Here is a 25,266-nt window from a genome sequence, read left to right as displayed (position 1 = left end):
CAGCAGTCCCTGTGTCTCTGAATGGTTGCAATCAGACACTCTCTACCGTGCAAGACATCTTGGCTGTGTATCAAAACAATTTTTAAAAACGTCATGCGCTCCCCCCCGCAATTTTGATACCGAGCCATGATAAAGCCAGCAGCTGGGAGCTGGTATGCTCAGGTTGGGGAGACCCATAGTTATTGCCCCCCCCAGCCTAAAAATAGCAGCCTGAAGCCTCCCATAATTGTCGTATCCATTAGATGTAACAATCCCAGAACTTTACCCAGCTCATGCTGTTTGCCCTGGTGCGGTGGCAATCAGAGTAATAAGGGGTTAATGACAGCTCACAGCTGCCACTAAACCCTAGATTATTAATTCTAATCTGTAAGTGAAAAGAGATAAACACAAACACTAAAAAATCCTTTATTTGAAATACAAGACAAAAAAACTCACCCTTTCTCCCCTTTATTGACCCCCAAACCTCCCAGGTTTGACGAAATATCTGACCCACATTTCAGCACCAATTTTGAACATCCTGCCAGAAAATCGCACTGAAACAGCGTGCATCTTTTTGCCAAGAGATGCAGATTTGGTGCTAAATTTTTTACATCATATTCCTGCACCTCCTGGCAAAAAAATCACTTCAAAACCGCATGCGATATTGATTTGATTTTCTGCCAGGAAGTGTGAATTGGGTGTGCAGGAACATGGTGTAAAAATTTCAGCACCAAATCTGCATCTGTTTGCAAAAAAAAGAAAAAAGTGGTTTTCTCCTGGGAGATGCAGGTCTGTGAACTCCGTGACCTCACTGAGGTTAATGAGGTTACCTGAGGTCAGGTTACCTGCAGTCACAGGTAGAGGACCATGGGTATCTCCAGCTGTGACTGCAAATAAACTGAGTGACATCACCCCTCATTGTTGTGGCTCGGTCTCTGCATGAAACCGACAGCGGGTGGTCATGTTCTATGTCCGCTCCCTGTGTCTTCAGTAATGTAGCAGAGCTGGCGGCATCACATTGTGTTCTGCGGTGTGCAGGAGTCATCATATTGTGTGTGGGGATCATACTATGCAAGGCATCATACTGTGGTAGGAGTCACTGTGGGGGTCTCAGTGTGTGAGGAAACTGTGGAGACATTATACAATGTGGGGGAATGTGGGAGCATAATACTGTGGAGGAAAAAGAGGCATCATACTGAAGGGGGTCTCAATGTGTGCAGGGAAACTAGGGGGACATCATACTGTGTGAGGGCACTGTGGGGGCATTATATTTTGTGGAGTAGGGGGGCATTATGATGTGTGGGTGAAGATCTCTGAGGACATCATAATGTGTAGGGGGGACTTCATACTGTGTGGGGAGCACTGTACAGGAATCAACGTGTTGTGGGGCTGCAGAGGCATTATACTATTTGGAGGCACTATGTGGATATCATATTTTTGGGGGAGTTAAGGACACATTGGGTACAACGTACTTTGCTGCGGGAATTGAGCATCATCATCCCGTGCATATAGGTAGTACTATGTAGGACTTCACTGTGGGGGTATCATATTAGGTGTGTGGGGGGAGTTTTTTCGGCATCATACTTTATAGGGGCCATGAAAGTGGTATCGTAATGGGTGAGAATATTAAGGGGCTTCAATTGGAGCAAAACTACTCTAAGTTCCACAATGTATGTTCCATTGACTGTCTTAAAAAGTTGGGAGGCATACACTTCGGTGCACTTATGCTCTCTGATCCTGACTACGCCACCAAATATTTTATTGGAGAAGGAGGGGGGGGGGGTCAATTATGCCAAGTGGCCCCAAGAGTCATATGTACATCACTGCATATAAATCTATTAGGAGAGGGAGGGAATAATGTCTCAAAATCTCTGAAAGGCCGTGCTAAATATCATAGGAGGGTCAGACACCCACTGAAGTGTCACAAACTAGGTTCAATTGCAAATTTTTAGCCCCATATTCTTTACCGTTTGCATACTACACCTCTCCCGAAACGATCATTTGTCCACCAGCTATAAAAAACATTTAGGGGGGAGAGAAGGCTTTAGATTTAGACCAAGACTTTCTCATCAATTTTGGGAGGCGCCATCCAGTTTACCATTTGGCTTGTTGCACCTCATTGTGTTAACTAATGAATGGTTCATTTGATCATTTGTCATTCATTGTTCAGAAGGTGGTCATGTGCATCCACCATGGCAGTAGAGGTGACTGGATTTATCGATGTACACAAATATGTTTATTTTTATTTTTTACACTGGACTACGCAAATAAGGTTAGAGTATATGAGATCCGTTGGTTAATGTGCAACTTGTTAATAGCTGTAATATGAGGCATCACCTCTAGTAAAGGATTGCTGATATACTGTATAAGTTCTAAAATTGGCCTCTTCTGTGCACTCATATTCTTTGCAGTTGTTTTCCAGTTGCCTAAAAAGGTATAAACACTATTGATCCAGTTAAAAACCTCTATCTGTGCTATTCATTAGATTAATTAACCCTTTAGTGACGGAGCTAATTTTCACCTTAATGACCAGACCAAATTTTGCAATTCTGACCAGTGTCACTTCATGAGGTTATAACTCTGGAACGCTTCAACGGATCCCGGTGATTCTGAGATTGTTTTTTCGTCACATATTGGACTTCATGTTAGTACCAAATTTAGGACAATATTTTTTGTGTTTATTTATGAAAAAAATTGAATATTGGCAAAAATTTTGAAAATTTAGCAATTTTCAACTTTTGAATTTTTATACCGTTAAACCAGAGATTTCTGTGACACAAAATAGTTAATAAATAACATTTCCCACTTATCTACTTTACATCAGCACAATTTTGGAAACAAAATTTTTTTTTGTTAGGAAGTTAGAGGGGTTCAAAGTTTATCAGCAATTTCTCATTTTTACATCAAAATTTACAAAACCAGTTTTTTAGGGACCACATCACATTTGAAGTGACTTCAATAGGCCTAGATGACAGAAAATACCCAAAAGTGACACCATTCTAAAAACTGCACCCCCCAAAGTACTCAAAACCACATTCAAGAAGTTTATTAACCCTTCAGGTGCTTCACATGAACAAAAGCAATGTGGAATGAAAAAAAGCAAAAATTAAATTTTACCTAAAAATGTTGCTCTAACCCAAATTTATTCACTTTTAGAAGAAATAACACAACAAAATGGACCTCAAAACTTGTTCCCCACTTTCTTATGAGCGCGCCGATACCCCACATGTGGTCAGAAACCTCTGTTTGGACAAATGGGAGGGCTCGGAACAGAAGGAGCAATATTTGAATTTTGGAAAGCAAATTTGGCTGAAATAGATTGCGGGCACCATGTTGCATTTACATGTCCGCTAAGGTACCTAAACAGAAGAAATCCCTCACAAGTGACACCATTTTGGAAACTAGACCCCTCAAGGCTTCTATCTAGGGGTATAGTGAGCATTTTAGATCCACAGGTACTTCACAGATTTTGTTAACGTTACGTTGTCATATTGAAAATTTTAATAATTTTCTCAAAAATGTTGCTTTAGCATCAATTTTCTCACTTTTTCAAGAGGTAATTCCAAAAATTTGACCTCAAGGTTTGTTAACCACTTTTTTATGAGCGCGGTGATACCTCACATGTGGTCTGAAACCTTTGTTTGGACAAATGGGAGGGCTTGGAACGAAAGGAGCAATATTTGAATTTTAGAAAGGAAATTTGGCTGAAAAAGATTGCGGGCACCATGTCACATTTGGAGGTCCCCTAAGGTACCTAAACAGCAGAAACCCCGCACAAGTGACCCCATTTTGGAAACTAGGCCCCTCAAGGAATTTATCTAGATGTTTGGTGAGTACCCTGAACCCCCAGGTGCTTCACAGAATTTTATAACGTTGAGCCATGAAAAAAAAAAAATAAAATTTTACCACAAAATTGTTATTTCAACCAGGTATTTTTTTTTTTACAAGAGTAAAAGGAAAAAATTCAGCATAACATTTATTGTGCAATTTCTCCTGAGTTTGGCGATACCTTATATGTGGTGGAAATCAACTGTTTGGGCGCATGGCAGGGCTCGGAAGGGAAGGAGTGCCATTTGACTGCAAAATTGGCTGGAATCAATAGCGGACGCCAGGTTGCATTTGGAGAGCCCCTGAGGTGCCTAAACAGTGGCGGTCCCCCACAAGTGACTTCATTCTGGAAACAAGACACCTCAAGGCTTTTATCAAGGTGTATAGTGAGCAGTTTGAATCCACGAGTACTTCACAGAATTTGATAAGCTTAGGTTGCCATATTGAAAATTTTCATTTTTTTCACAAAACTGTTGCTTTAGCATCAAATTTCTCACTTTTTCAAGAGACAACAACAAACCGTGGACCCCACAGGTTGTTATCCAATGTCTTATGAGCACAGGGATACCCCACATGTGGCCAAAAACCTCTGTTTGGATAAATGGGAGGGCTTGGAATGGAGGGAGCACCATTTGAATTCTGGAAAAGTTGAAATAAATTGCGCGCACCATGTCACATTAGCAGGGCCCCTTGGGTACCTATACAGCAGAAACCCCCCACAAGTGACTCCATTTTGGAAACTGGATTTTATTCAGGAGTATAGTAAGCATTTTGAATCCACAGGTACTTCACAAAAATGTTGCTGTAGCAACAAATGTCTCACTTTTAGGCTATGTGGCCATGATCCAGCGACACGGCGTCTAGTACACAGTGTCAGCCTTCCTGCAGAGATGTGAGTGTTGTCCACGGGAGAACGCAGCTGCCCATGCCCACGATTTGGGTTCAGGCCGCTGTGGAGCTCTATGCTACCTGCAGAGAACACTCTTGTCTCCGCAGCATAAATTGACATGCTGAGGCTCGGGAAGCTGCGCCACAGGTCAGTGTATGCTGCGGAGAAAAGAAGCACAGTGGGCATGGGATTTCTAAAAATCCTTCCACTGTGCTTCTACTGCACAACGCAGCGTTATGGACGCAGGGAAAACACTCTACGCCCAAAACGCTGCAAACCCCGATTGTGGGCACACAGCCTAAAATGCTACAATGGATGAATGGATAGATGTCAAACAAATATAACGTCCCATTCCCCTGCATATTCTAAGCTGGCGCCCTTTAGTGCCTTTCATGTGGCACTAAAGGGTGCCTAGCCTTGTATTTAGCCCCCCAAAAAAATAATAATTAAAATAAACGACGTGGGGTCCCCCCTATTTTTGATAGCCAGCTAGGGTAAAGCAGACAGCTGTAGCCTGCAAACCACAGCTGACAGCTTCACCTTGGCTGGTGATCAATTTGGAGGGCTCCCCAGGCGTTTTTTAAAAAAAAAACAAAACGTGGGGTCCCCCCCAAATTAGATCACCAGCCAAGGTGAAGCGGATAGCTGGGGTCTGGTATTCTCAGGGTGGGAAGAGCCATGGTTATTGGACTCTTCCCAGCCTAAAAATAGCAGGCCGCAGCCGCCCCAGAAGTGGCGCATCCATTAGATGCGCCAATCCTGGCGCTTCGCCCCAGCTCATCCCGCGCCCTGGTGCGGTGGCAGACGGGGTAATATATGGGGTTGATACCAGCTGTAATGTCACCTGGCATCAAGCCCTGGGGTTAGTGATGTCACGGCATCTGAACAGATACCCGACATCACTAACCCAGTCAGTAATAGAAAAAAAAAAGACAAAAAAAAAATTTATTTGAAAAAACACTCCCCGAAACATTCCTCTTTTACCAATTTATTGAAAATAAAGAAATTCCGGTCGCTGTAATCCATTTTGGAGGTCCCACGCCGTCTCTGGATCTTCTAGAATATGGGGGGCACGTTCAGGGAACGTATCCCCCATTTTCTGGAAGAGCAAGCTCTCCATGAGCAGTGTGGGTGCAGTAATCTGAGAATACTGCACTCACACTGCCCCGGTCCAACCTAGGGCAGAGTGACCTGCAGTAACCTCATTCCAGAATATGAGGGGCACGCTCACAGAACGTACCCCCCATTTTCTGGAACAGCAGCCTCTCCATGTGAGGAGTGTGGCTGCAGATCACTGCACTCACCCTCCCCCGGTCCACAGTGGAGTAGCCTGTGCAGTTGCGACGTCAGCAGGATCCCTGCTTGCAGGGATCCAGCTGACAGCCGCTGTCTGCGCATGCGCCGCCAGCATTGAAGAAGGAGGCGGCGATCGCGGGCCCGGAGCGGCAGACAGGTAACGTATAACCGGGGGCTTGGGGGGGGGGGTGACGGGGGGTGACCTAGTGGGACCTGGGGACACCTTTCTGCCGCATGTGACGTGTCACATGCGGCAGAAAGAGCAGAATGAAGGCGGCCGCGCGCTGTGCGCCGCCATCTTCCACGCTCCGGAGGGGGGAGGGGGGTGGTGGCTCTGGAGAACCGGAGGGGGCTCCGGTGACCAGAGGGCTCCGGTGGACCGGAGGAGGGGTCAGGGGGAGGACATTTCCCTCCGATCTGAAATGTTTGATCATTTCAGATCGGAGGGAAATGACTGCAGAGCCGGCGCCGGCGGCAGTTTTCTGTGCGCTTCGGCGCCATTTTGGATGTCCGGTGGGGGTAGGGGTGGGGGTGGGGGGACTCTCCGGTACCGGGGGCTTTGGGGGCACTAGGGGGTTAGATTTCTTTCTCATCTGACATGTTTGATCATGTCAGATGAAAAAGAAATCAGTTTTACCGGCCATTTCTTTTTTTTTCATGTGTTCGTCGGTATACAGTGTATACCGCCGATCACATGATCGGGGTCCAAAAAAAACACCCCGATTCATAATCTGGGGGGTCTCAGCTACCCCCGGTAGCTGAAACCCTCGAGATTTTCGGTCGCTGGGGGGCGCTACAGGGTTTTTTCGGGCCGCCGCTTTAAAGCGGCGGAACAGAATAAGTACCCTGTTTTGCCGCCGCTTTAAGTCGTACGGCCGTCGTTATGAGGTTAAAGAGATATTCTGTACACTGAGAGTTACAGGAGTCCAGAAAAGATGAACAAATTAATTGTGTGTCTAATTTTTGGAAATTTGATGTACCTAGTACATTTTAAACCAATTGAGAAGTGAAAAATGATGCTAACTCTTGTAGCTGAACGCTATGGTTTCTGAATACTCAGGCAGCACAGGGCTGCCTGAGCCGGCCTTCAAAGACCTTTGGTGATGTCAAAGGTGTTAGCTGGGTTACCACAAGGTTACAACCCTCAGAAAGATTTTTTTCTCTTCCCGATAGGGGTAGAATCAACTATTTCAACCAAAGTAACTACCCCTTATCTTGTATAAAAGTATAAATTTTATTCAAAACACATAATTGACAAAAGTGCAGGTTAAAAATCAATCTATTAGTGCATACTATAAGGCTGGGGAGGGTCCTTGGGCACCTTCCCTATCCTCTCCCTTCCTTCCAGTGGAGGTCGGCACCCTAATATAATACGCCGTGGTGCCCCCACTCAACCGTTGACTGATCCTAGGTGGCCCTTTACTATACTCTGTATCGTGCTGCTAGCCTTAATGAGGGGCCTTACAAAAAAGTATAGTGTCTCACACTCATACCACTCATTATGCAAATATATTGGTATCAGTTAAGCCAATAATATCCCCTTGTTGTATTTTTAATTTTGTTCTGCATCTGGGGTATAATACTGCTCAAGGGTAACCATAGGGTACAATCATTTTCTTATGCCCATATTCATCAAAAACAGCTTAGTAGCCCGTCCTTCACCGCTCATGGCGGTTTTTCTGCCCAACGCGTTTCCCCTCCAGGACTTTGGATGTGCTCACCTGTGCTCACCATCCACAGCCACATAGGCAGAAGCCCTCATTTGACACACAGCAACTCTGACCATGACTATGATCTCCACATTGGAGGAATGACTATACCCTGTGGGTGGACACAACAAGCAGGCATCATTCCATTACTGCGTGACAGGCAGATATTTGACAATTTGCCACTAAATGCCTACTGATAATAATTGAGGACTCCTTATTGAAGGATGGATTTAACCCCCTGATACTTTGAATATAATTCTACCATATAAATGATCCCAAGTATATGAACAGCCCCTGAGGAACCTCCTTTTGATTGAAAGTCCTGGAGGGGAAATGCGTTGGGCAGAAAAACCGCCATGAGCGGTGAAGGACGGGCTACTAAGCTGTTTTTGATGAATATGGGCATAAGAAAATGATTGTACCCTATGGTTACCCTTGAGCAGTATTATACCCCAGATGCAGAACAAAATTAAAAATACAACAAGGGGATATTATTGGCTTAACTGATACCAATATATTTGCATAATGAGTGGTATGAGTGTGAGACACTATACTTTTTTGTAAGGCCCCTCATTAAGGCTAGCAGCACGATACAGAGTATAGTAAAGGGCCACCTAGGATCAGTCAACGGTTGAGTGGGGGCACCACGGCGTATTATACTAGGGTGCCGACCTCCACTGGAAGGAAGGGTGAGGATAGGGAAGGTGCCCAAGGACCCTCCCCAGCCTTATAGTATGCACTAATAGATTGATTTTTAACCTGCACTTTTGTCAATTATGTGTTTTGAATAAAATTTATACTTTTATACAAGATAAGGGGTAGTTACCACAAGGTTGCCTGCCCTAAGAGAAGGAAACAAGACCCTGCTTATGAGCCAGGACAGGTGAGTAACACTTTCATGTCATATGGGCCAGGGAAAGAGAATTAAATTATGTAAAGGCCGCTTTACACACAGAGATAAATCTGCGGCAGATCTGTGGTTGCAGTGAAATTGTGGACAATCAGTGGCAGGTTTGTGGCTGTGTACAAATGGAACAATATGTCCATGATTTCACTGCAACCACAGATCTGCCAAAGATTTATCTCTGCGTGTAAAGTGGCCTTAAAGGTGGCTTTACACACTGCAACATCGCAAACGACATCGCTGTAACGTCACCGGTTTTGTGACGTAATAGCGACCTCCCCAGCGACATTGCAGTGTGTGAAACACATCAGCGACCTGGCCCCTGCTGTGAAGTTGCTGATCGCTACAAATCGTTCAGGACCATTCTTTGGTCCTTTGTTTCCCGCTGTGCAGCATGATCGCTAGAAAGTCTCAGTGTGTAAAGGGGACTTAAATGTGCAGGCAGCAGGAGCCGGCTTCTGCGGACACTGGTAACCACGGTAAACATCGGGTAACCAAGAAGCCCTGTCCTTGGTTACCCGATATTTACCTTCGTTACCAGCCTCCGCCGCTCTCACTGTCAGTGCCGGCTCCTGCACCTTGCACGTGTAGCAGAGTACACATCGGGTAATTAACCCCATGTGTGCTGTAACTAGGATTGCAGGGAGCCAGCGCTAAGCAGTGTGCGCTGCTCCCTGCTCTCTGCACGTGTAGCTGCGTGCGCTGGTAACCAAGGTAAATATCAGGTTGGTTACCCGATATTTACCTTAGTTACCAAGCGCAGCATCGCTTCAGTGCGTCGCTGCTGGCTGGGGGCTGGTCACTGGTTGCTGGTGAGCTCACCAGTAACCCGTGTAGCGATGCTCCAGCGATCCCTGCCAGGTCAGGTTGCTGGTGGGATCGCTGGAGCGTCTGACTGTGTGACCTCTCACCAGCAACCTCCTAGCAACTTACCAGCAATCCCTATCAGGTTGTATCGTTGTTGGGATCGCTGGTAAAGGTACCTTCACACTTTAGCGATGCAGCAGCGATCCGACCAGCGATCTGACCTGGTCAGGATTGCTGCTGCATCGCTACATGGTCGCTGGTGAGCTGTCAAACAGGCAGATCTCACCAGCGACCAGTGACCAGCCCCCAGCCGGCAGCGACGTGCAAGCGACGCTGCGCTTGCACGGAGCCGGCGTCTGGAAGCTCCGGACACTGGTAACTAAGGTAAACCGGGTATGGTTACCCGATGTTTACCTTAGTTACCAGCTCACACCGCTTAACTTAGCGTGTGCAGGGAGCAGGAGCCGGCACTGGCAGCGTGAGAGCTGCGGAGGCTGGTAACGAAGGTAAATATCGGGTAACCACCTTGGTTACCCGATGTTTACCTTGGTTACAGCTTACCGCAGGCTGTCAGACGCCGGCTCCTGCTCCCTGCACATTCAGGATTGTTGCTCTCTCGCTGTCACACACAGCGATGTGTGCTTATCAGCGGGAGAGCAACAATAAAAAAACGAACCAGGGCTGTGTGTAACGAGCAGCGATCTCACAGCAGGGGCCAGATCTGTGCTCAGTGTCACACACAGCGAGATCGCTAATGAGGTCACAAAAAACGTGACTCAGCAGCGATCTCAGTAGCGATCTCGCTGTGTGTGAAGTACCCCTAAGTTGTTTAGTGTGTGACGGTATCTTAAGTCTTCAATTGTTCCAGTCCTTTACTTCCTTCCTGAAAGAGAAAGATAAAAGAACTAATATTTTATCCTAACAGGGAATTGTGCCAGTAAAAGCAACATCCTAGTTAATAATGTCCTCTAATTACAGCAATCTGTGTACTGATTCAAACATGTGTAAAGAAGTGCACTCACAGGGAAGTAGCGGATTTTTTTTTTGGGAGGGGGTTGGGGGTACGATGATGCAACCAATGTTTATCGCCAGTTCAAAAAATTCAACATACCTAATCATTGTGTTGAGCAATGATAATACTGTATATATTAATCATTTTGGTTGGCTATAGGTTAAAGTGGACAATCATTTGTCTCAGCAAACCGGCTGATGATTGTTTATGATCAGCTATATTGGCCTACTTTTATCTTATGTGGGGTTGCTAAAGGGGTTGTCCACAACTAGGAAAACCCCTTCTGATTCTACAGGTTTCCCCCAGGTAATAGACTATACTCTCCTCCCGTACCAGCGTTGTTCCAGTGGTGTAGGGGCTCACGGTGCCAGGGCTTATGTGAGGCTGCGACATCACATGAGCTTTTCATCCAATCCGCACCAGCTTCCTTCTCCCCGCCTTCGGACTAAAGAGTTAATTAACAGGAAGTGAATGCTGCAGCTGTCCTCACTTCCTGTTGTTTTCTCGCTTTGTCTGAGGGCGAGGAGAAGGAAGCCGGCGGTGATTGGACTCGGGGCTTGCATGACGTCACAACCCAACATGAGGAACGGCACTGGTACGGGAGGAAAGTATTGTCTTTAATGATTCAACATATCCCCCTGTAGGGAAAGAAGGAAAAGACAAGGTGCAGCCTTTTTTCCGAGTGTAGTAAACCTTTAAACTTATATTGGCAATATACTTAATTATTGCACTCGCCTATAGTGAGCACATAAGGCTCATGTAAAATAAATCCTTATTGCTGCTGTTCTGGTCTGCTGCCCAATCAATGTGCTGTGAATAATCCCCTGTTGGAGATACCACAGACGGAGTCTAGAAAGATGCAATAGATTGCATGCGGCGCTTCCAATATATCCAGCCTTGATAAGGTCGGTTTTGATAGATTATTTTAATAAAAAATACATGTCTATATAATAAAAACGCGTTTCGGCTCTATTCATAAAGCCTTCTTCAGGTTGAAAAACATAAAAAAATGAATAATGTGCTCTAAAAGGACTTTGATAGAGCACTGAGGTGCACATTATTCATTTTTTTATATGTTTTGAACCTGAAAAAGGCTCTATGAATAGTGTGAGCGGACCCGGATCTAAGAAATTCGGATCCGCACGGTTCGAGGTTCCGATCCGAGTCCGACCACTACCCAGGGATTCGGGGTGCACAATCCGGATCCGTGGTTTTTTTTTTTTCTCGCCCTCTCCTCTCTCTCTCTCTCTCTCTCTCCGGATTATAGCCGATCCGCTCAACTCTATCTATAAAATAGTGCCGAAATGCATTGTTTTAATATATACACATAGAATATTTTAATGAAAAAAAAAAAAATACATATCAAAATTGACCTTATCAAGGCGGGATATATTGGAAGCGCCGCATGCCATCTGTTGCATGTTTCAAGTATAGTCTTTATTATTTTACCTGGGGGAAACATGGAACCAGAAGACATTGTCCTAGAGTGGATAACACCTTTAAGGCTAAGGCTATGTGCGCACGTGTGCGTAATTCATGCAGTTACGCTGCGCTTTGTAGCGCAGCGTAACTGCATGCGTCCTGCGTCCCCTGCACAGTCTATGGAGATTGTGCAGGGGCCGTGCGCACGTGGCGTCTTAGAGCGCAGCGCTTCGGCTGCTGCCTGAAGCGCGCGTTCTAAGAGGTGACATGTCACTTCTTCCGTGCGCTTTGCCGGCAGCCCCTGCTCTGTCTATGGCAGGAGCTGCAGTCAGAGCGCATGGAATCGGCTTTTTTTTTTTTTCTACGGACATTTTCTGCAGCGATTTGAAGCGCACGTGTGCTGTTCAGATCGCTACAGAAATGTCTGCAGTGACTGTACGCAACGTGCGCACATAGCCTATCAACGTATGCAGCATTTTTTTTTTGCTGCGTTTTTTAATGCAAGTTAAAAGCTGCTTTTTATAGCACCAGCAAAAGCTCAGATTTCAGAAATCTCATGCACACGCTTGTTTTTATTTTCCTGACTATTAGAAATGCAGCGTTTTTTTTAAAATCTGCAGCATGTCAATTCTTTCCACATTTTTGCAGCGTTTTTCCATCCATAGAAAGCAAAGAGAAAGTGAATAAAAAAAATACTGCAAAAAAACCCTAATGTTTTTGTGGCATTTTGTGTGCCGTTTTTGGTGAATAAAACTCTACATGCACCCTGCACCCCAAACATGCGCCAAAAATGCTGCAGAATTAGCATTTTGAATGCAGCATTACATCCAAAAGGGCAGAAAACAAAAAAAAACACACTGCAAAAGGTTATGTTCACACTTTGTGGAGTTTAAAATTTTAACCAATATAGGCTACTTTCACATTTGCGTTGGACGGCTTCCGTTGCTATCCGCCGCCTTGAGGAATTACGGTAACCGTTGCAGGAAACCATTTTATTCCTCATAGACTTCTATTAGCTATGGATAGCAACGGATGGTCTTGCATTGCATCTGCCCCACGGCGCATCAGTTGTTTTGTCGCTGACAGTCAGTAACCTCCGGGCGGATGGAACGCTGCATGTAGCGTTTTTCTGCGCTTGGTGTAGTGTCAAAAAAATGCAACCTGCAGGAATCCGTTGGCGTCCGTTGTTTTTATAATGGACGCCTATGGTGGCGGATTCTGTTGGAATACGTCATTTGACGGATTCCGTTAACGCATCCGTCTTTACACAACTGCGCATGCCCAGATGTGTAAAGTCAAGGAAAAAAACCTATAACGGATTGCGTTATTTTGTACGATCCGTAGCATCCGTTGTGCCACTATATGCAACGCATTCGTTGCATCCGTCACACAACGCAATGCAACGGATGCTGTTCAACGCAAGTGTGAAAGCAGCCATAGTTAAACTAATCTACTTTAACCTAAAATATTAACAAAAGAAGGCAACCACCAATTGCAGCCATTTTAGGATGCATGGGGGATGATATCTTCCTACATAAGAATTTATTAGATTTCCGAGATTCGGGATTTCACAGGACAACTTGTTTAAATTACTTTGGCATTAAACCATGTGAAAGCCAAGTTGTGTTATATTGTGAGAGTCCATGGAAATCATACATTGCGGTATGTGTATATGTGTTTCCCAGTAAGGAGGACTGAATGATGGAGCAGATGTCGTCATTGATGTTTGATGTTCGTATGTCAATCTGAGTCATTTCACCCATCACATAAGTTTTAAATATTAAAACTACGCAATTGAAATCTTCCGGGGCTAGAAACTTTAGTGTATCCTAGGCCCATCAATGTCCTAATCTGTTTTTTGTAATTCAAATGCCAACTTCAGGTATTCAGCAATTTGGCTCAGCCTCAAAGTCTAGTATTTTTAGTAGTATGGATGTAATCTATTATATTGGTATATATGTTTAATCAAATCATCATTATAAGAAAGGTTCAGATCTTTCCCTCCGGCTTTCTTTAATCATACAGTATATTGGAAAAGCAGATGCTGAAGAGCAATATCCATTTTTCAGCTCCCCTGGGGAGAACTCGTGATTAGTGATGGGCGAATACGAACTATTCGTGTTCAGTTTATGCGTAACCAATCCCTAAGTATTATTCCGGTGTTCGGCACGAAGTCAATGGAGAACCTGAGCATTTTTCTTGTTGTGACGAATAGTGGAATAGTATTTGGTAAGCATTATCCAAACATAAATAGTTACCATTCGCCCATCACTACTCAATGTTCTGTGATAGAGCTGATATTATTATTATTTATTATTATAGCGCCATCAATTCCATGGCGCTTTACATGTGAAAGGGGTATACATAATAGGGACAAGTACAATAATCATAAACAATACAAGACACAGACAGGTACAGGAGGATAGCGGTCCCTGCCCGCGAGGGCTCACAGTCTACAAGGGATAGGTGAGGATACAGTAGGTTAGGGTAGAGCTGATTGTGCGGCGCTGTATCAGACTGAGGGTTACGGCAGATTGTAGGCTTGTCTGAAGAGGTGGGTCTTCAGGTTCCTTCTGAAGCTTGTCAAGGTAGGCGAGAGTCTGATGTGTTCTGGCAGAGCATTCCAGAGTATGGGGGAGGCACGGGAGAAATCTTCGATGCGATGGTGGGAAGAGGAGATGAGAGGGGAGTAGAGAAGGAGATCTTGTGAGGATCGAAGTTTACGTGCAGGTAAGTACCGGTAGACTAGGTCAGAAATGTAGGGAGGAGACAGGTTGTGGATGGCTTTGTAGGTCATGGTTAGGGTTTTGAACTGGAGTCGTTGGGCAATGGGAAGCCAGTGAAGGGATTGGCAGAGAGGAGAGGTCGGGGAGTAGCGGGGAGACAGGTGGATTAGCCGGGCAGCATAATTTAGAATAGATTATAGGGGTGCGAGACTGTTAGAAGGGAGGCCACAGAGCAGGAGGTTGCAATAATCCAGATGGGAGATAATAAGGGCATGTACTAGGGTTTTTGCAGTATGATATCATACTATACTTTGCTTCCAAAACTTACCACTTTATTTTCCGAATATTCATTGGCCAAGTTGGACACAGGGCCAGAGTGTTTCCTTGGCCATTTTGGTTTGGATATGTTTAGCAGAAATAATCCAGTGTCTCTGCCTGTCACACGGTGTTTTGCTCTAGACTCGCCGAGTGTTATGGTGGTATCAGACGCTGTTCAGACCACAGACTCTGACACTCCTCACTATACCTTCTCTGGTGCTTCTGAGTTGCACAGGCAGGCTCGGGCGTTTATCAGCTGTGTTCTTATTAGTGATCGAAATAGGAGTAGTGAAGTTCTGCTAATCTTCTTGCTACCTTTTTGATCACATGTTGCGGGAGACCTATTACAGATACTCTCCACCTTTTTAAGATGGAGGAATTCGTCTTCCTTTGCAGACTATAGCTTTCTGCTACACCAATCCATGTGCTGTCGTTTTCCAGTCTGGTGATCTCCTGCGTGTTGCTTGGTGTGCAGTGGAATTCCTCCTGTATGGTTATTTCCTCCTTGCTCTTGTTTTCCTCCTATGTCCTTATTGTCTTAAACCTCTGTGTGAGTGTGCTGTTAGATAGAGTTTTGGTTTCCCCTGTTTGTCTATTACTGTTTGTGTTTACATGCTCCTGTCGCAGTCCCCCCTCCCCTGGGGTAGGAAGGTGTCATGGGTGTACGTTGGTGAACCCAGGAAAGGTTATACTGGCCCTAAAGCCGGGGCCCCTAAGCTCACTCTAACACCTGGAGGTACCCTTATTGTTAGGGAGGTCCTAGACTCCAACCTAGGCCCTATATCCTGTCCTTTTCCCTGATATTTTGAACCCCCTTCACAACCCACCACCCGGGGGGAATGGGCAAGAACAGAAGTCTACCTCCACCAACAAATAAGGACTAACTGGGGTAACAACAAAAACAACTACCACTCGCACACACGGCAACCACACACAAAGGAGCCACTAAAAGTGCATGAGGGGAAACCACATAAAAGGGGGAAGAAAGCAGACTACTGGGAAACTATCACACAATAAACAGACACACCTATGTTGCAGCCCAAAGCACAACAGAGAGGGAGTTAAATAGCTCCTTCCTCCTCCTGGCTCAGCTTCCAAATGATAGGAAATAACTGGCACCCTCTGGTGGATGTATAGAACCTGGGTGTGGGCCAAACTGGAAAGACCTGACCAGGAGTCAGGAGCTGCTGGAAAGAAACCTGGCATTAACCCTCTCCTCCCCAAAGGAAAGGGAATTCATTTAATCAGCAGAGTCCCACAAGACAAAGTGAGACTCTGACCCAGAAAATGTCACAAAGCTCCGCAACACAGGAAAGTCTGTGACAGGAGCAAGGAGGTACTAGATCAGGCCTGGTCAGAAGCAGGGGTAGTAAAGCAGTCCAGACATCGTCACCATCAGACATATCTCTGGGATCAGGACAGCTAGGGCCCTCCAAGCCTCAGGTCCAGTTTAGGAGCCCTGATCGTCTGCTATCCTCTGACACCCTGTGACATTGCCACATGGGACCATATTGTTAGAGAGTGTCTTGTTGGGTGGGATAGTGGTTGTATGTATCAAGTCTTCCTGTAAAATGGGTGAGAGGCTATGAGCTGGCACTAGCTACAATGAGTTTATTGGAAGACACAGCCTTTGTGATTACTTAAAGGATTTTAGCCTGGTATAAATGGACCACTTCAGCCGTGGTGCAATATGTGCCACAAACATCCCTACTCTATAAATGGCAACCGAAGTTATGGTAAAGACTATCCTAATTGCTGCCAGTGGGCAAATTTTCTCTTTGCTGCTGTATTCAGGAAAAAAGAAAAAATATTTGCTGTATACCTTGCCTTGACTGAACAATCTGTTAAGGTTGGACACCAATGAATATGGATAAATTGTATGCCAAGCATCGGATGAGAGGTGAGGGTGAGGACAGAAGTCCTTGACAGATGGCAGTCAACGAGATCAGCAATACAATTCAGCAGCTAGATAGATTGTGTTCCCGACCGAATGTCAACAGAACAATCTCAAAGAAATCAGATGTAGCGGTCAGGCAGCAGGTAAGGTGGTTGGCAATCCTGGAAAGCAATGCAAGAAGAGAAGAGAGGTCGGAGGAGTAAAAATTCAGGATCACTAGAGTAAGCAAAGCAAAAAAGGGTCAGAAAGTGCAAAAAAAGTTTCAGTTTTGTATAATAGAGGAAACAGAACAGCAGCTAAAGGATATTCGGCACACAGCAGAGTGATTAACAATCCGAATTCAAGTGGAGGCATGGGAATAGCTAAAGGTGACCTTTTCAGTCTGACTTAGTTGGTGGACCATGTGTGCTAAGGACAAGTAGCCCCTCGGACTAAAGATTATGGAGAAAGAATCTTTTGTTGAATAACATTTTCATACATAGATTTAGCATTTTGTTGTTTGTGTGTTCTTTTTGTGTGTTAACGTGGCCGGGCCACGTGCAAACCCAAAACCATTCAACAGTTCTGCAGAGTAGATAGCATTTACCTCAATAATGGTAGTTTCTTTTCGTTTCTTTCTTACCCTAAATTCAGATGATGGATCCAAACCTACACCTACCATGGAGACAAGACCGATCTTCGAAGGAGACGGTGAGAGACCATTTTTTATAAATTAATGTTGCCCTTATGATAATGATTAGCCTATTTTCCAATTAGCAAGCACGCAACAGATCAAAATAACCTTCACATCTCCGTCCATAATACACATAGTACAGGTTAAGTCCAAGCCTTGCAGCTTTCGAACTGCCGTCTTCCATGGATTTGCGATGAACACCTGTTTCTTGTTTCATTTTCTTCACCACTTGATGGTTTCCAAAAGTGACAATGACCTACAGGTCAGCAATTTCCTGTTCTCAGCACATGGGCAGGTTCATTTTTGGACTCAGGAAATCACCTCCCTCCTGGTCAGGTTATATTTTGTCACATACAATGCAGGCCATATGTAATGGAATAAAATGCAAACCATCAAAGCACTGCTGTGCACCGTGTGTCCCTAGCCTCGAAGAATCACTGGTTTCTAAATTGGTTCAGTGTTTAAAGGGAACCTGTCACCAGAATTTTTGCAATTAAACTAAAAGAATCCCCCTCTGCAGCTCCTGGGCTGCATGCTAGAAAGGTTCATCTTGCTACTGACCCCCCTTTCAGACCTAAATAAACACTTTATAAAATCTTACCTTTTGGTATGCTAATGATGGTTTATGGTCACAGGGGCGGGCTGTTTTTCGTCCGTTATTCCCCCTCCTGCCGCTCTTCGCCGTCCCCATCGTTCATTTACATACATGATGCCACCGCCGTCATGTAATGCAGTGCTCCTGAGTTCTCGCGCATGCCCAGTGGCACTATCGCGGGACTAAGCATTGTGCAAATTGCAAGCGCTGGTGAGGTTATTGTGCAGGCGCGAGATTATGGACGGCGCTGTGAATGTCATCACCAGCGTCATCCAAGTACCCGCCCATAATCTCGCGCCTGCGCAATAACCTCACCAGCTCTCACAATTTACACAATGCTTAGTCCCGCGATAGCACTGCGTTACATGAGGGCGGTGGGATCATGTATGTAAATGAACGATGAGGGACAGCGAAGAGCGGCAGGAGGGGGAATAACGGACAAAAAAACAGCCTGCCCCCGTGACCATAAACCATCATTTGCATACCAAAAGGCCAGATTTTATAAAGTGTTTATTTAAGTCTGAAAAGGGGGCCAGTAGCAACAGGAACCTTTCTAGAAGGCAGCCCAGGAGCTGCAGAAGGGGAGTCTTTTAGTTTAATTGCGAAAATTCTGGTGGCAGGTTCCCTTTAAAGATTACTTATCACCTGATCCCCGATTGTGGTAGATTTACTTTTATAGGTGTTTTCATTTCAGATTTGCTAAGAGTTATTAGTTTTATAGTTGCTGGGGGTCCAACTGCTGGGACGCCCCTGATTGATAGATATCCAGGCCACATGTCCTACCTTATTTTCATCGGGAATCCTTTTCTAAAGTTCTGCATTTTGCAAATATTTTTTCTAATGTTAACTGGGAAAAAGTACAAGTGATTTATTGACACAGAATACACGCGAAAAATGTAACCACACTCGACAGTCCACAACACACGCCAAACTGCAAATCCAGCTCAGAAATTAGAGGGTCAGACGCACATTCCTGCCACTTATTTTCCGCTAATTCAATTTTAACAAAGAATTTGAGCTGTTCGATCACAGTTATGGTATATCCTAGTGATATGTCATGATGTTGTACTTGAATTCCTCTTTAGATCACATGTTTTTCATTGGTGCACATATATCTTATCAGAACGGGGAAAAAAATATACATTTTCAGATGCCAAATAGAGATGAGCGGACTCGTGGATGTTCGGTTCAGCGGGTTTAGTCGGACTTTATCTAAAGTTGGGTTTGGAACCTAGACTTGACTTGAACCCGAATGAAAGTCAGTAATTGGGTAGTTCGGGTCTTCGCCCACATACAGCCAGTCATGAACAGATGACTTTTGGGAGTGGTTAGGCTGGCTTTTCCCTCTTTTTTTTGAGGGGAGGGACAACACTACACCCGATCATGCTGTTCTCCCCCCACCCCCACCCCCACCACTGCGAACTGATCAAACACTGCAAGTGGCTCGCACTGGGCTGAGCACTGAGCGTACCCAAGCACAGTGATGCTCATGCAAGTGGTCAGAATACGTAAAGCACACAATGGCCGAACCCAAAAGTCTGTGTTCAGTAGGAAGATCGAACCTCAGGCTCACTCATCTCTAATGCCAAAATACATGGTCAGAAACCAAGTCAAATGGCAGCTCAATTATGGGATATACAAAGCTTATACTTATATTCAGTATATTGTTCCAAATACAAATTACTGAACCCAACCTGGTCTTTTATCTCACTCATAGTGTTGTCTTCTCTCTAATGTCTTTCGAACAATTCCAAGATATTTCTAGATTATTTTCATTGGCCAGTAGGACACAGAAAAAAAATGAATAAACTTATTACGGTAATTAACCGAGAACTCTACAGCTACTGAAAATAGATTTGGGTTACCTAGAGCAATGTCCACATATTTTGTCCATCTGTACCTCCAAAATTGATTTTAACATCTGGAACTCCAAAATCGTTATAGAACTCCTCAATTATCCCTGATCTAGACCTTTGCGACCCAGTCAGTTGTTGTCACAGAGCTCCACATTTCTGCACTCAATAGGGAAAACCACACTGCTGGTGAAAGTTTTCTTGGCCATCTACTCCATGGCTATACCTTCAGAGCCCTTCTGTACAGCATACTGTGCTGTACATGCTGGCCCATTTCATTATTTAGATTTGAGACCATGTATGACCATGAATGAACATCGCCATCAAAGTCTAGATATTCTCCTGCTGATCGGGTTCAACTTGGTAACTGCATAGGTTGAGCTTCTCACCTGCCAGAACTGCCAAGGTAGATCTGGTTTGACGTCCACTTCTGCCATTACCCATCTTAAATTTTGGAAAGCTGCATTCTGAATCCACTTCTATTTAGTACTTTGGTCTTTAGATATCACACCGCATCCAGAGTTGTGCAACAGCTGACATGCAATGTCCTACACAAAGCTTGATGACCAGTCTTGAAGAGCCTCCACAAGCTCCGAGACTGTTGCTGTATGTATTTAGTTATAACACAAGCAAATAACATATTTAGTAATTGTTTGCTCCAATTAATTTTGTAGACATTACTGCACCAACGCTATGGATCAAGCACCTCGTTATCAAAGATGCAAAACTAAATGGCTCTAGCATGCGTCAATCAGGTATGAAGTCTTATCACCCTTTAATGATCTATTAGTTCTTAATATATTTATTATACATTTTTTACTGTATATTATTGTGTGTAAGGCTGGGTTTACATCTATGTTGGAAGCTCCTTTCGAAACCTCCATCACAGATTTTACCAAAAAGGCTGAAAAAAAGATAACTTACTATAATATTATTATTATTTATTTATTTATTTATTTATTTACTATGCAGCATTATTTTTCCAAGAGCGACGACATTTTAGGCTATGGGCTCTGTCGGGTGCTATTGAAGTTTGTGATGTAACAGATCCAGCATTGCTTGTGATGAAACAGAAGATGTGAAAAGAGTATAACAAATATAAACCTTTTGATGTCACTATTCACTAATTAAAATTATTATAGTGCCATGTCGTGCGGTGTTCTGCATTGCATTCGCTGGCTGTCATGGCGGTGTCTGACTCTGTTCACACTTCAGAGTCCCACAGCCTGCCTGGGATTTTTTAGTTGCACGGCCTGTCATGGGCGTCGGCTGGTCTCCAGTAAAGCAGGAGTTAATTTCTGCTGGTCTGTGATCAGCTGCTGGAAGCTCCAACTGCTGATCACCATCTCCAGCCTTTTAGGCTATGTGTCCACGCTGCGGAAAATGCGCGGATTTTGCAGCGGATTTCTCGCGGAAAAGCCGCGGATTTCCCGAAAATCTGCAGCTCAGGCACTTCCCAGCCATTTCTATGGCATTTTGGAAATGCTGTGCCCACGCTGCGGATTTTTCTGCAGCGGATTTCGTGTGGATTTTGATCCGGAAGAATCTGCAACATGTCAATTATTGTTGCGGATTTTCATCCGGATTTTGGCTTTAAAATTGGGAAAAAAAAAAAATCCGCACCAAAATCCGCGGCAAATCCGCACCTTTGAAAAGGTGCGGATTTTGCGGGAAAGCTGCGGATTTTGATGCAGAAAAATCTGCAGCTACATTCTCTCGTGGACACATACCGTGGACACATAGCCTAAGGCTATGTGTCCACGGTAGAATGTACCTGCGGATTTTTCTGCATGAAAATCCGCGACTTTCGCGGCAAATCCGCACCTTTTTTGCCGCGGATTTTTTTTTTCCCCAATTCTATAGCCAAAATCCGCACCAAAATCCGCAACAATAATTGACATGCTGCAGATTTTTCCGGATCAAAATCCGCGGCAAATCCGCCGCGGAAAAATCCGCAGCATGGACACAGCATTTCCAAAATGCCATAGAAATGGTTGGGAAGTGCCGCTGCTGCAGATTTTCGGAAAATCCGCGGCTTTTCCGCGAGAAATCCGCGGCAAAATGCGCGCATTTTCCGCAGCGTGGGCACATAGCCTTAATGTTCAGGATTCTGTGGCATTTTTTTTTTTTTCCAGTTGATGATCTACCTGCCCCTCAACTGCTATGTTTGAATACAATCAGAGGGTACAACCAGATCCTGGGGCTGACCATATCCACCTTCCACAATGGCCTATTGAACCACAATGTTGGGTCATAATCATGGGGCTATAGGTCTGCTGCAAATGGCAGGCGCTGCATTATTATCTGACCAAACCCTAAGGACCCACAGTGGGTCTCCGCAGGAGACCGCAGCTGCTTGTACCCATGATCAGGGTTCAGTGCGCTGCGGTCTTTCACTTGTGTTCTCCCTACGGAGAACACATGCAAATGTAGCTCCCTGGACAAGCCAGGGGCCACAAAGAACAACACCAACACACCCCACACTCCCGGTCAGGCACACCAAAGTCAGATGAAAACCCTTGTTGCCTTCCTCCAGGGGCTGATGTCCACACCAGGGGGTGGGCCAGGCGGTTGGTCCGCCCACACAGGAGTTCACAGTCCTGGAGGCGGGAAAAGTAGACAGATCAGTTTGAGAGTGGAAAGTGGCAGTTAAGCAGACAGAAGCTGGTCCGGGTGTGTGGCCCGGACGGATCAGCAAGGTTGGCAGACGGTGGTGACCGTCTGCAGGAGTGGCCTATTGGAACTAACCGTAAGGACCGTGGACGGGCAGTGGCCCGGCGGTACCGGACCGGTACGCAAAGAGAAGCCAGCACCATCTGGCAGGGGCTTACGGACCCCGGCAAGGCTAGGAGTCGCCATGAATTTGCCAAATTCGTTAGCGAAGGGAACCTCCTGGGTTTCCCAGCAGCCAAGTCCCGACAGAAGGCAACCGTCCAACCGAGAGAGGGAAACACAGTAACCGCCAAGGCTAAAGTTCCCAGGGCCAGAGCCTGCGGGCAAAAGGGGCTCCTTCAGCACCCATCCAAGCTGGGGAGCGGGTTACCGGTGGGAACCCATTGGAACCGTACACGTTACACAGGTGCAGGGAAAGGCAGTCACCATCAACCTGCCGGGAGAAACAACACTGCAGCCGTCTGTGGGACCCGTCCATCCAGCCGTGTGTTTTACCGAGAACGGTGTCCTCATCATTGGCTGAGTGAGTACCACCGTGCCGTGCGGCACAGCGCTGCCCCCGCGACCCTGCACCTCGCCAGGCCCCGTAACCCGCCTGCCATCCATCCCTACCCCATCACCGGGCCCCGGGACAACCAACCCCCTACCCACGGAGGGGAGAACTAACATCCAGGCTGCTCCCTGTCATCGCTCCCGGGATCCCCGTCCAGAGCAGCGGTGGTGTCACCAATATCACCACAACCGTGGGTGGCATCACGGACAATAACCAAATCCCCACAATCCAATCCCCACCATTTTCACTCACGGGCGAGGAGCGCCGCTCGAGTCCCCGGGATCCGGGGCCCACCGCTCGAGCCACCACCGAGCAGCAGCAGCCGCAGCAGCAGCGGCCGGACCCGAGCAGCCCGCGACACAAATCTACAGCAAACAATTGACATGCTGCGGTCTGGAAAGCCGCACCGCAGGTCAGTGTTTGCTGCGGAAAAAACAAAGCACAGTGGGCATTGTAATTTCTAGAAATCCTGTCCACTATGGTTGTACTGTACAATGCAGCGTTTTGGATGCAGCTGAAGTATGCTGCGTCCAAAACGTAGCAAACACTGATCGTGGGCACGCACCCTAAAAGGAGTTGTCTTATCAAGATTTCCCCCTTTCAGATTTGGGCAGCTGATAAAAACAGGCTTCAAAAACTCCCTGCAACTACAGCTACATTGGTAACCTTTTCTGCCAACCTTGCTAAGACGTTGTCTGCAAGAATAGATAATACATTGAAATAAATCGGCAACATACTGCACTTAATGAGGACAATTTTAAAAGTAGCTTCTATTGATTGATTTTAGATCGATTGATCCCTATTTGTTATCAAATGTTGTATAATTATCTTTTCTACACTCCTCAACATTGAAAAGGAGGCGGACTAAGAATGAAAAGCCGTGGTGTTATGGAAGTCACAGCATGGATAGACATATTCATGATATGCAAATGATGAAAAATATGGGAACAAAATTTTCAAAACATCCCGATTTATTTAGTAAAGGAATCTGAGCATCACGTACAGAAATCCTCGCACACACATCTTGTCTGCTATCAATGAGGTTATTAATGGTTGAGAAATGTTTGACTGCACTAAATGCACTTGGGAAACATCAACAAGATCCGCTGCTGAAGCTCCTTTGTACAATTGCCATCCAATGATGTCCCAGATGTGTTAGATGGGAGACAAGTCTGGAAATGCTGCAGGCCATGGTAGCACAATTAAGCCATTTCGGCTGCTCACAATAACAGCAGAAGCAACATTAGGCATGGCAATGCATGTTGAAAAACGGCTCTTGGGACATTTTGGAGAAATGCCTGTACCACTGGTTTCTGCACCAAATCAATGTAATGTTGAGCTATTAGTGCTAGTGTGGCGCCCTGGACAAGCCAGGGGCCACAGGTAACAACACACCCCCACCCCCACCCCCACCAGTTCACAGCAGACATCCCCAGTGAGACCTGATTTCCTCCCTCGGGTTCAGACAGACACACCAGGTGGGCGGAGTCAGGCAGCTGGAGACGCCCACCCAGGAGTCTAGCTGGTCTGAGGCAGGAAACAAGGCAGTGAAGTCCAGGCAGAGGAAGAGAGAGGAGGTCTGCAGACGCCTAGGTTGGAGCCTAGGGCCCTCGTGTAGCCAGTCAGGTAGACGGTAGTGGCCGTCTGCGGGAGCCGGGAAGACAGTCTTGGTGGAACCGTAGGTAGCCGGGGCTGGGCGGTGGCCCACCGGTGCTGAACCGGGGAGCCAGCTGGAAACCGGAGCGCAGGAAGAGCGTACACGAAGGTGCAGGAAAGGACTTACACTACCAACCTGGGGTCAGGGGAAAAACACCGCAGCCGCCTGTGGGACCTGTCCATCCAGCCGTTTGTTTGACCAGAGACTCAGTGTAAATTACTGGCTGAGTGAGTACCACCGTGCCGTGCGGCACCGCGCTGCCCCCGCGACCCTGTCCCTCACCAGGCCCTGTAACCCGCCTGCCATCCTTCCCTCACCGGGCCCCGGGACAACCAACGGAGGGGAGAAAACAACATCCAAGCTGCTCCCTGTCACCGCTCCCGGGATCCCCGTCCAGAGCAGAGGTGGTGCCACAACCTCACCACAACCGTGGGTGTCGTCACGGACAATATCCCTAAACCAAACCACCCCCTTT

At 45.9% G+C, this 25,266-nt stretch overlaps 1 protein-coding gene across 3 annotated transcripts in view; it reads left to right on the top strand.

Annotated features, from left to right (window-relative positions):
* SMOC1 (SPARC related modular calcium binding 1) overlaps positions 1–25,266 on the top strand; it is a 335,418-nt gene that overhangs the window by 243,573 nt on the left and 66,579 nt on the right. For 2 of the 3 annotated variants that reach the window (XM_075329899.1, XM_075329898.1), the window contains exons 6-7: positions 17,388–17,477; positions 20,583–20,663. In XM_075329899.1, coding sequence (XP_075186014.1) covers positions 17,388–17,477; positions 20,583–20,663 — 171 coding nt within the window. The remainder of the gene's footprint in view (positions 1–17,387; positions 17,478–20,582; positions 20,664–25,266) is intronic. The other variant, XM_075329900.1, reaches the window with a different exon arrangement.

This window comes from Anomaloglossus baeobatrachus, chromosome 12 (genome assembly GCF_048569485.1).
Source record: "Anomaloglossus baeobatrachus isolate aAnoBae1 chromosome 12, aAnoBae1.hap1, whole genome shotgun sequence".
NCBI classification, from domain to species: Eukaryota; Metazoa; Chordata; class Amphibia; order Anura; family Aromobatidae; genus Anomaloglossus; species Anomaloglossus baeobatrachus.
Note: the sequence above shows the minus strand (reverse complement) of the source record. Positions and strands in the feature narration are given on the sequence as shown.